General features: G+C 48.4%; 1 protein-coding gene across 3 annotated transcripts in view; it reads right to left on the bottom strand.

Moving 5' to 3' along the window:
* The window catches only part of POU2F3 (POU class 2 homeobox 3), a 79,157-nt gene that overhangs the window by 39,940 nt on the left and 26,723 nt on the right, over nt 1-12,494 (bottom strand). For 2 of the 3 annotated variants that reach the window (XM_065881365.1, XM_065881364.1), the window contains exon 3: nt 9,386-9,420. The exons of the other annotated variant lie outside the window; for it this stretch is intronic. In XM_065881365.1, the coding sequence (XP_065737437.1) occupies nt 9,386-9,420 (35 nt within the window). The remainder of the gene's footprint in view (nt 1-9,385; nt 9,421-12,494) is intronic. 3 annotated transcript variants of the gene reach the window in all.

The following is a 12,494-nucleotide window of genomic DNA, read 5'->3' on the forward strand; positions in this document are numbered from 1 at the left end:
CAAGAGTTGTTTAACATTTTGGAAAATCATGGCTTTTCAGCTGCCGGCAGAGCATACCAATATCAGTCTGTACTTGTGTCTGTCACCTTCATATAGGCGCACGCATCCTCCTAGCTCATCAAACCTTCCAGAGGAATGTGCCCAAGCATCTCCTTGCTGAAATACATATTATATCATTTTAATTTTTTTCATTCTCCTTTGAATCCTTATTCAAATTAGAGTATCTTACCGATTTTTATGTATGTTTTCTATAAATTTCATTCTAGGATATTAAAGGGGCTTTAGAGCATCCTTGTTACAAGGAACATTCGGTCTGATAAGGCTAAGAACACAGGTTTAGAAGGAAGCGGGTGTGTGCGACTTGACACCTTCTGAGACCTGCCTGTTGGCCAGGAGGGTACTTTACGGTCTGTTCTCCACCAGCTCTATCTGTGCCAGGTGGATGTATTTAATTCTGGAGCAAGGCCTTGGAAAGTCCGTTGTGGCTACACATCAAAGCCATGTCCCCCAACAAGTTAAGTGAATATAAGTTCTGGCCTGTTGTTCAAGTGCAGCCTCTTAGAACAAATTGTACATTTTTAAAAGGGTATCTCCTAAAAACAATATTTTATTGCTCTCCTCTTCTCTTGTTTGACAAAGATATAAGAGCTATGTTTTGATGTCCACTCTACATTTTTTGTCCATCTAGGCTTTCTGGTAGAATTATCCACTATCTTTGTCATTACTTTGTCTTTATAATTTTATTGTTAAATGATTTTTATAGCAATGTTTCCTAGGGTAGCCGTGTCACTTGCTTTTTGGCGATAAAAACATTCTAAAAACAAACAAACAAAAAACCAACCCAGTCCCCCCTGCAGCTCTATCTGTCAGGCTCCTGTATCTATTTTTTTTCAACTGCTTTGGTACCTTGGAGGGGGAAAGAAGAAGGATGTTATACGTCAACACTCCAAAACCCAACCCTACCGCTTAGGGTTGAGCAAAGTGTGGCTTGCTGGCTCTGCATCCTCTTCTCTTAGTCTGCCCATCCACCCTCAGTAATCCTGCCTCAGCCCGGAAGTACAGGACCAGAAGAAGGATCTTGCAGCAGAGGGAAACAAGCCTCAGCGGGTCAGGAGTTTCGCCATCCTTAATTCTCATCCTCCAAGGTCTTTCACAGGGAGGTCTCAGAGTCTCCCTCTGGCTTATTGGGCCAACGACCCCTGGCTCCCCTAGACTCACTGAACCAGCCCCATCGGGTTTATTACAGTGTGGGGGCCCTCCCTCCCCTCCGCAGCCTCTGCTGCATTTTCTTCCCACCAGCTGGGAGCTCCCGTGGGCAGGGGCCACGTTCTAGTCCCCTCTGACCCCTCACAGCTAGACACAGGTTTGCGCAACTAAACGGTCAAATGTGGTCAATTAATTCCCTCCCTTGTCCTCTGGTGCTCAGCTACTGCGGTGCCGGCCCTCCTGGGGCTGCTCCCTGGGTGCCTGGGGGAGGGGCTCACTATGTCTTCACTGCAGACCTTCACTTGAGAGTCCGGTCCTGCCTCCCCTGTGTCTCCGTCATGGGCCTCCCCGGAGAAGCCTCTCCGTCATTCAGAATCCTCAGAGACCTTTCCTTAGTCTGAATTTTGTTGATTTTAGAGAAGATGTCCCATTGAGCTGATTAAACACTACAATCAACGCATGCCAGGAGCAGCCAGAATCCGTGGGACTGACATGTACACACTAATGTGTATAAAATAGGTAACTAATAAGAGCCTGCTGTATAAAAAATAAATAAAATAAAATTCAAAAAAAAAAAAAAAGAGTCCGTGGTAGCTCACAGTCGTGAAAACGGCGAAGGAAAATCCCATTTGATTCAAAACCAAACGCTCTGTGGGAGCGCAGTGGGACCACTGCTCTGGACTAGCTGGACGGGTTCCCGAGAGAGGCACTGGAGGGCTGAATGTTGCGGCCGTAGCAGAGCTGAGAATGCTGCCAGGCCTGGGGCTGAGATAGAATCCCAGGCCACTGGGTCTCAGCTTTGGGGGTAGGAAGCTCAGGGACAGAGACACCTGCCAGCTTGCTTCAGACTCTCTTCTGGCCTCAGAGAACTTTTGTGAAGTCTTCTAGCAAGACTTAGCTTTCAACAGCATAGGTGGAGACATCGCTCTGATAGGTCTGGTGGACACCCACAGCCCTGGATGACGAGGAGCCCAGAAATCACCGGCACAGAGCAGGGCAAGGCTCCCCAGGTGTGCATCTGTCACTGTGGACTCTCCAAGCCCCTTTAAGCCAATGATACTTCCTAGTGTTCTTCTGAAGTTAGCTGTTGGTTGAAAGAGCAGGAAACGGGGACTTCCCTGGTGGCGCAGTGTTTCAGAGTCTGCCTGCCAACTCAGGGGACATGGGTTCGATCCCTGATCTGGGAAGATCCCACATGCCATGGAGCAACTAAGCCTGTGCACCACGACTACTGAGCCTGTGCTCTGGAGCCTGCGAGCCACAACTACTGAGCCCGCAGGCCACAACTACTGAAGCCCACACGCCTACAGCCCATGCTCTGCAACAAGAGAAGCCACCACAATGAGAAGCCAGCACACCACAACAAAGAGAGTAGCCCCCACTCACCATAGCTAGAGAAAGCCTGAGCTCAGCAACGAAGACCCAATGCAGCCAAAAAAAAAAGAGCAGGAAATGGAAGTGGAGAAACTGTGAACAGGAGGCTGTCCCTCAGGCTCCTGACTTCACCCACAGGGCACTCAGCCTTTCCTCCCTCCCTCCCTCCCAGAAGAGCCCTTCTCTTCTTCTAGGCTAAACCCTGCACCCATGCTCTCTCTTTTCTGTCTCCTCTATGGCATCTCCTATCTCTCCCCAGGCCCACAGCCCACCAAAGTCTCCCTCATCCCCAAAACCTTCCCTTCACACTGTCTCCATTTTCAGCCAACATCTGCATCCCTTTATCATCCCACTCATTGAAACGGAATTCTGCAGTCCTCGTCTCCATCATTTCCTAACTTCTCCTTACCCCTCGACGACAGCAATCTGGCTTCTGCTCTCACCACAGACGCTAGAGACGCTACGATGAGGCCACCAGTGTTCACCTCGCTGCCAAACCGTGGCCACTTCCAGGCTGGGGCTCTACAATATCTCTGCGTGCTGTGATGCTGTCTGCTATCCCCACCTTCATATGAATATCTCTCCTTTGTGGGTGTGGTTCTCCTCCCATCCCTTTAACCACTCCTTCTTGGTCTCATCTATGGGTGCTCATTCCTCAGCCTGTCCCCTACATGTTCCTTCTCTCCAGGTCTGCCCTGGGTTCTCATCCCAGTCTGCGCACCTTCCCTGTAGGTGACCTCACTCCCTCCCATCGCTTTGGTTAACACGATTCGATGGTGACTCCTCAGTATGCATCCTGACCTGTCTGCTGGGCTCCAGGTCCAAATTTCTCATCACGTATTGAGCGCCTATTGTCCATTATCTGTTCTTTGTCCTCTTCCCACCATCTGGACAAACTGGCTGGACCTCCCGTTCTCTTGATCTCTGGTTACAGTCCCACTAATGCTCAGTATCCCAAGCTAGAAACCTAAGAATCCTGCTGGACCCTTCCCCTTCCTTAGCTGTCCATATCCAAACTGTTGACAAAATCCTCCTGATTTTATACCAAAAATCTCTCTCAAATCTGAGTCTCTCCATGCTTTCCTGACACAGGAATAATAATAGCAAATACCTATACAGTTTACACGTTCTAGACATTGTCTAAGAGGCATACACACGCATGCACACACGCACACGCACACACGCACGCACGCACGCATGCATACACACATGCTAACAACAGCCCTGTGGGATAGGTACCATTATTCTCCCCACCCGTAAGATGAGGAGACCGAGGAACACAGAATTTGAAGAACTTGCCCAAGGTCACGCCGCCAGGTAGTGCCAAGCACAGGAGTCAAACCCAGGTCGTCTGGCTCTAAGTCTGTGTGCTTAATCCCTCTCCTTGGCATTGCCAACTCCTCCTACCGCAATGGCATCCCATCAGGCCTCTCTTGCATCAGTGCGTCATTCATCCTTCCTTCCCTCCGCACCCACACCCCCTTCTAAGGCTCTTCCATTAAATCAAACGAGTTATGCTTGAAAATGCCCACAGGATAAAATCTAAACTTCTTGGGAATTCCCTGGCGGTCCAGTGGTTAGGGCTCTGCGCTTTCCCTGCCGAGGGCCCGGGTTCAATCCCTGATCGGGGAACTAAGATGCCACAAGCCATGCAGCGCAGCCAAATTAACAAATAAATAAATAAACTTCTTTGCTGGGTATTCAAAGGTCTGCACGATCTGGCCCAGCCTCATCTTCCGCCATCACACCCCATGCTGACCTTCTCACGGTTCCCTTTTACGTAGTGAGGCTTCACCCTTACTGTCTCCTATGCCTGGAATATTCTTTTTTTTTTTTTTTTTTTTTGCCTGGAATATTCTTGCCTCCCCTCTCTGCCAGTCAGTCAAACCCCCTTCTCTTCCCTTGTCACCTGCTTCAACACCATCTCTTTGGTGACATCCTTGGGCCCGATCTCAGAGCTCAGTACTCTTATATCTCTTACAGAATGCACTGCAGAGTTCATTGCCATTTATCTTCTTACCAATGACACACTCTCTCCAGCTCTCAGGAATGACTAAATATTCAAAGAGTGAATGTTTGGCCCTAGATCCAACCTGCTGGGTCCTCCTGTCTCTGCCCCTTGAATTTCAAAAGATTCTTTTCGCTGGATCACACAAGATCATGAAGGCTGGAAAGATTCCATGTGACATATTTCTCCTCACTCTCTACAGCTCAGGGTGAAGAAATGGACACTCTCTTCCCCATTTCTCTTCAAAGAAAAACATGAAAGGAAAGTGGAAGCAAAACCAAACAGAATATGTCATGAGAATATTGATGGGACCATAACGTACAGACTGCAGGGGCCTTAGCAATCATCTCAAGCAAGTGTCTTCCTTTTACTCATGAGGACACTAAGGCCCAGAAAGGGGAAGAGGATTGTGGTGGGTGGAAACAGCACTGGCATCCAGGACCTCTGATTCCCTGTCCAGGGACCTGGCCTTGTTCGGTTGCCTCCCAACTCCGTCTTAAGCTTTCCTGGGGACTGAGGGGTGGCCCTGTTTCTGGGTCGCTGGGTCAGCTCACAATTATCTCCCAAACAGGCTCAGGCTGCTTTCCTGGGACCAGGAAGTGAAGAGGCTCAGCATGAAACTTCCTGATGAGGCAGCGTCCCTCGCTCACGCAACCTTAGGACAGCAACCTTAGGACAGCAGTGCGCCCAGAGCCTGGCTGTAGTTCCCAACTGCACCGACTGGCTTGGGGCCTTCCAGTGTGAGCCTCACCAAGGGCAGCGACTCATCCTTTGCTCTCCTGCGTCTGTCACCCCGCCTCTGTACCAGACACAGAGGCCGCTCCTACACAACACTCCTTCTTCCCCTCCCCACTCCCTGCACCTCCCACTGCCTCCCAGTCAGTCATGGTGAGGTCACACTCAGCCGCCGGCCCCCAGGCCTCTCTCTAAGGACAACGTGCGTGTTCAGGAAGAGGGCAGTTGAGAGACTGCAGAGGCTGCTGCAAGGCATCATGGGAAAAGTGAGCTCTGGAGTCAAAGAGATGTGGGTTCAAGTCCTGGCTCTGCCAGCTGACCGATCGGAGTGACCTTCAGCAGATTACTTAACCTCTCAAATCCTTTGCCTAATCAGGTGGGGCTGCCTGGGAGGCGATTTCCTTACCTGTATAAGGGGGATAGTAACACTCGGTATACAGTGAGAATCAGATGAGATAAAGTGCCAACAGCACTTTGCCCAGTGGCTCGGGGTCGCCAACTTTGGTTTACTTCCCTTGTTATGAAGCACAAGGGTATCACCGTCAGTGCAAGGGCCTGAGAAATCCTGGCGCCCACCTGCAGGCCCGCAAGTGAACTGGTGAGAATGTGAGGGTGCGGGCCTTGGTATCTGAGGCATCCGAGAGACAGTGGGAGGGAGCGAGGAGGGCCTTAGGGAGGGCGTGGACATGTGTGCTTGTGCACAGAGAAGAGCTCCAGTCTAAGTGTGTAAATGAGCGTGACCAGCTGAGCCTCTCTTCCTCCAAAATTCCAACGTCTTTAAAGAAAAGATCTTTATGTGTCCGTTCTTGTCAGTAATGAGAAATCCAAAAACCCTTCCCAGGGGAGGGTGGAACTGCCCCCTTCCCACGAGGCTCATCGAAGGGAAGTGAAAGCTAGTGAGGCCCTCCCCTGACAGAAGCCAGGAAACTTTCTCCCAACTGGTGGGGAAATCATACCTCAAAGGATGTTCAAAGGGCCAGGGTCTCTCTGTAGGCTGCTGGGGCCAGAGGGGCTGTCCCTAGCCTTGTCCTAAGCACGAGGGTTTCCCAAGCTCTAGAAAGATCACACAGGCAGCCAAACCCACCGGGCCTGTGGAGCGGGCCACCTCCGGGCTGGGCTGGTGCCACCACGTCTTGGTGTGGGATGGGTTCCTCCACGTGCATCTCGTCCAAGGGACCATGAGAGGCGGACCCTGGGCTGGGACCCTCGGAAAGCACAGGCAACAGGCCACATCCCAACCTGCCGAGGGCTCCTTCAGGATCACTCAATCCTCGGGAATGTCCTCCATCCTCCTGCCCTGGAAACAAACCTGGCCAAACTATCCCTTAGATGAGAATCTGTCTCATCTTTAAAGACCCTGAGAGAGAAGCTGATTCCACAGTCTCCCTCCCTCGGTAGCTTTTCCATTGTTTGATAAGCCACATTGGTTACAAGTCCTTCCTCGTAGCTCACCTAGATGTGTCTTTAACCGAAGCCTACCTCTGTCTTAGGTCTTGAGGGAAGAGGGAGAGTAGTTGGCCTCCATGTGTTAGCAAACTTCCCCAATGAACACAATTGCAGAAGTTGCCTAAGAGGTTTTGGGTTAGGACTCCAGATTGTTCCTCTCCAACTGTGAAGGATGTACCCAGAGTTAAAAGCCTTTCAGGAAATGTTAGTAGGGACTTCAAATCACTCTACAGATAAAGGAGGAGAAGAACATATGTCTGAGTTTGACCTCCACCCCTGACTTGCTTCTAAACTTGGACTCTGGATATGAGTGGGAAGGACCCCCAGTGAGTACCAAATGTATCCCCAAATTGGGGTTGTCTTTCCTTCCCCCTGGCTGTCTCCTTCTCTAGCCCACTCTTCTCTGCTTGACAAACTCTACTGACTCTTCAGAGCTAGAATCAAATATCACCTCCTCCGTGAAGCCTGCCCTGAGCTACCGGGAAGAATGAAGTATTCTCATTTCTGTTTGACACCATGCTTTTTACACGCCTGCAATAAAGCATGAATGAGATTGTATTATAATTATCCACTCAAGAGTTTCTCTCTCCCCTCCCCTCTCCCTCTCCCTCTATCTCTATCTCCTCCACTCCTCAATCTAGACTGTGAGCTCCTCCAGGGAAGAGATCATGTCTTAATTTTCTTTGTATTCCCACATCTGGCACAGTACATGTTCCCTCCCCCACCCCAAATTTATGAAATAAATTAATTTTTCAGCTGAGAAAACTCATACTAAAAATATTAAGTGACTTGACCAAACTTATACAGCTAGCTGGTGGCCCAAACAGGACCCAAACTCAGGCTTTCTGACTTTGTTTCTAATTCTCACGTCTCTGCCTCACTCTAGGGCCCAGTGTTCCTTCCTGCTTGTCTCCAATTTAGACTTTGTCCCCCCAATGAACCCTCCCACCATCTGCCTCTGACATCACACCTTGTCTTCACCCTCAGCCCCCAATCTTCCCATCAGCCTCTAACTTCAATGGAAAGGTCCTCTCTTCATTCACCCTCCTCTTTACACATCCAGCTCTATCCATCCTTCAATCCATCCAACACCACCTTCCCCTGCCTGAAACCCTCCCCGACTAACTTGAACTCCACCCAGCTTGTTCCTTTAAAGGCGCCCACCTTGTATCTCCATTGTCTCACTGAGCTGGGTTACATCCTCCTTCCAGAGCTCTTTTTGTCCTGGCTCCCCTGTTCTGTCCTCTATCTTCTTTTAAATCAGGAGTTCCTTTGGCTATTTACAATAGCCAGGACTTGGAAGAAACCTAAGTGTCCATCGACAGATGAATGGATAAAGAAGATGTGGCACGTATATACAATGGAATACTACTCAGCCATAAAAAGAAATGAAATCGAGTTATTTGTAGTGAGGTGGATGGACCTAGAGTCTGTCATACAGAGTGAAGTAAATCAGAAAGAGAGGGTTTCCCTGGTGGCGCAGTGGTTAAGAATCCGCCTGCCAATGCAGGGGACACGGGTTCGAACCCTGGTCCGGGAAGATCCCACATGCCGCGGGGCAACTGGGCCCGTGAGCCACAGCTACTGAGCCTGTGCGTCTGGAGCCTGCGCTCCGCAACGAGAGGCCGTGACAGTGAGAGGCCCGTGCACCGCGTTGAAGAGTGGGCCCTGCTCGCTGCAACTAGAGAAAGCCCTTGCATAGAAACGAAGACCCAACACAGCCAAAAATAAATAAATTAAAAAAAATTTATTAAAAATCAGAAAGAGAAAAACAAATATCGTATGCTAACACATATATATGGAATCTAAAGAAGAAAAAAATGGTCATGAAGAACCTAGGGGCAAGACGGGAATAAAGACGTAGACCTACAGAAAATGGACTTGAGGACACGGGGAGTGGGAAGGGTAAGCTGGGACAAAGTGAGAGAGTGGCATGGACATATATACACTACCAAACGTAAAATAGATAGCTAGTGGGAAGCAGTCGCATAGCACAGGGAGATCAGCTCGGCGCTTTATGACCAGCTAGAAGGGTGGGATAGGGAGGGTGGGAGAGAGGGAGACGCAAGAGGGAAGAGATATGGGGACATATGTATATATATAACTGATTCTCTTTGTTGTAAAGCACAAACTGACACACCATTGTAAAGCAATTATACTTCAATAAAAATGTTAGAAATAAATGAATAAATAAATAAATCAGGAGTTCCCTGAGGAACCCAACCCTCCATCTTTTGTACCTCCACAAATTCCTCTACACAGTCAGGTCATGCAAACAGACTTGCCCAAGAGGCAACTCAAGCTGAGCTTTGATGGGAAAAGAGTTGTGGTCTTAGATTCCAGACCACATCCAGCCTACAGATAATCCTAAATAGGGCTGCGCTGTCAGTACTCTTTTGAGGACATAATGAAGAGGTGACCCCAACGTTGGATTGTGGATTGGGGGAGGGGTTGGATGCAAAAGCCCTTGAAAGACCCCTTTCAATTCTGAGAGCTATGAGTCTCAGAATAAACACCCTCAAACTTCCCTTAATCTTCTTTGTGTCCCCACACCTAACATAGTATGAATGACCCCCAAAATTTATAGAATAAAGGTTTTCTTCTGAATGTCCTTACCTGCCTGTTGAAATCTAAGCCGTTTCGATCATTTCCTGGAAGAGATTAAAAAAAAAAAAGAAAACATTAATAGCTAGCAGGATTGGAAGAGACTGAAAGTTAGTGGAAAATAGGATGTTGGGATGGGCTTATCTTTATTTTGAAAAAGAACAAAATGCCTGCCCTGTGGCCAGAATCTTCTTGCTTATCCTGTTTCCTGGAAAAGTCTTTGGAAAATCTCCTTCAGGAAGGTAGGTAACCAGGGAAAGGAGAGACTGACTTGTCCAAGGTCACATAGAGTCTAACTGAGATTAGAACTTGCCACACCAGATTGCTTCTGCCAGATGCCCTCAGACAGAAGCTGTGATACATGCTGTAATGGAAAAGCAAGGAATGGCCGGCCACAAATCCTAAAGGAATTGCCTGAAGGCAGGAAGGCCTCCCGCTATCCCAGCCCTCCAGCATTGATGACACCTAAATCATGTCAGATAGATGAGTGTCACCCCTGTTTCCACCCACCCCCAACTTTCATTCTTGGTTTTATTCATCTTTTTCCCTTTATAATAAATGTTGGGTTGAAAAAGTAAATGTGTGCTTAATAGAGAAAACTTTTTGGTACAGAAAAAGTAAAAAGTAGCAGAAAAATCCATCTGCAGAGAGGCAGCTGCAATTAATATTTTTGTATATTTTATGGTCTTTTTTATGCGTGTTTTTCCTCATTGATATACATCGCTCTGTATAGAGTTTTTTTTTTTTTTTACTCAATTTTTTTTTTTTTTTGCGGTACGTGGGCCTCTCACTGTTGTGGCCTCTCCCGTTGCGGAGCACAGGCTCCGGACGCGCAGGCTTAGCGGCCATGGCTCACGGGCCCAGCCGCTCCGCGGCATGTGGGATCCTCCCGGACCGGGGCACGAACCCGTGTCCCCTGCATCGGCAGGCGGACTCTCAACCACTGCGTCACCAGCGAAGCCCTGTATGGACTTTTTACCCTGCATTTTCCAGTGAGCGTCATAATCTTTCTCCTACACTATTAAGGAACGTCATAAATCTTTCTCCTATGTTTGCAAAGATCATTTTTAATGGCTCCATAATATTCCATTTATGGAGATACCAAATCTGCTTAAACATATACCTGTTATTAGGGAAACTGCTTCCATTCTTTGCTGTAACTAAATTTCCTATTCATACAGCTCTTCAGGGCAGGAGCTGACAAACAACCTTCCTTTGTGCCCCATGGATTATTGGCTCTATAATGGCAAGAAAATGATATTAAATACCACCCAGAGCCTAGCACTAGGCTTAGTGTATAATAGGAGCTCAAGTTATATTGGTTGAATGAATGGATAGATGAACATGTGAATGACTTCAGAACTTCCAATCAGAAAATTCTTCTGCTTTCCATCGGTTCTTCAGTAGCTGAGGAATGAAGTCCACATTTCTTAGTATAACATATAAGTCCCTGTATGACCTGGTTTCTGACTACCTTCCCTGCTTTGTCTGCTGCCTCTCATGATCTCACCTCCCTCCCTCCCATGTACCCTGTGCTCCAGACTCACGGAAAGCTCGCTCATGCCCAAACGCGCCACACCTCTCCCGTTTCCACACCTCCATGCACTGTTCCCTTCCACAGAGTCGGTCCCCCTTCTCTCTGGTCCTTCAGGCTTGTCTACCAGCCGCATGGCACATGTCATGTAACTCTTTATTTGTCTGCATGCTTCTCTCTCCCTCTAGTCTATGAATTCCTTGAAAACTAGGAGGATGACGTTCATTTTTCTCCTCGATGGCCACCACAGTTCCTAACATGGGGCAGAGGCTCAAGAAACACCTGACAGATGAGTGAACGGGGTCCAGGAGAATCCTCTGGAGCTTTAACCTAAGCCCCCTTCCCTCTACTCTGTTCTAAACAACGGGTAAGTGAAGCCCTTGCCTGTATGATTGGTTGTGAAGCATCTCCGAGAGCAGCTGGGCCAGCAAGATGACAGCAGAAGTTGAGGGCTACAGGATTCCGAGAAAGAGGAAATTAGTGAGACGGGAAGTCATCTTTGAATAGCAGCCTGATTTTGAGACTAAATAGATAATCTGTGAGGGGAGTTAAGATGGGAAGGGCCCACAGACTGAAAATTTTGTGTGTGTGTGTGTGTGTGTATGTGTGTGTGTGTGTGTGTGTGTGTGTAGACTTAAAGATAAAATTGCTTTTATATTAAAAATTATTTCATGACATTGTAAAGGTGGCCTAGTAAGGAGTGATTTTAAAATTTGACCAAAAAGCAAATTCATTCATTCCACAAGTATTTGCTAAATACACTCTCTAAACCAGGCACTGTTCTAGGCACTGGAAATATAATACTGGAAAAGACAGACAGAAGTCCTTGACCACACGGAGCTTCTTTTCTAGTTGAAGAGACATGAAAGGAATAAGAAAACAAATATATAATTTCATTTAGAGAGAGTTACTATGGAGAGCAATAATACATGGTCAGGGGAAGAGTGTGTCAGAGGCTGTCCATAAGCAGGGTGGTCTGGGGAAGATCACTCCAGACAGGGGGATCGGGACCTGAGGGAGGCAAGAACAGGCTTGCCTGCTGAGGAACAGTGACGAGGCCAGCAAGGCTGCAGACATGTGGATGGGTGTGACCAGGGGAAAGATGCCGTGGGTCTGGCAGGCGGGCTGTGCGGAAGACTTCAGCTTTCATGCCAAGGACGTTGGGAAGTGATCAGAGGGTTTTGAGCAGAGGCGTGACATGATTTGACTTAAGTGTTTATACCTGCGGTGCTCAGCTGTCGGGATGAGCAAGGAGGAAGGGAGAACAACCAGGAGGCTATCGCAGTGGGTCAGGTGAGAGGGGGCGGTGTGCAGGATAGAAGGGCACCCGTGCAGGTAGTGAGAAGGACCTGGATTTTGAACTGATAGCTGACAGGGCCAGCTGATGGCTGCAAGGAGTGGTGCAAGGGAAGGAGAGGCAGGTGATTCCTAGGGTTGGGCTTTCTCCATGGAGTGAGTGGTGGAGTCATTCCCCGAGATGGGGGTGACTCGGGGAGGAGCTGGCTGGTGGTATAAAATCAAAAGTTATGTTCTGGGACGTGTTAACTTTGAGATGCCAGTTAAAGATCCCAGGAGAGACAGGGAAAG

Source organism: Phocoena phocoena, chromosome 8 (assembly GCF_963924675.1).
Source record: "Phocoena phocoena chromosome 8, mPhoPho1.1, whole genome shotgun sequence".
In the NCBI taxonomy this organism is placed as follows: Eukaryota; Metazoa; Chordata; class Mammalia; order Artiodactyla; family Phocoenidae; genus Phocoena; species Phocoena phocoena.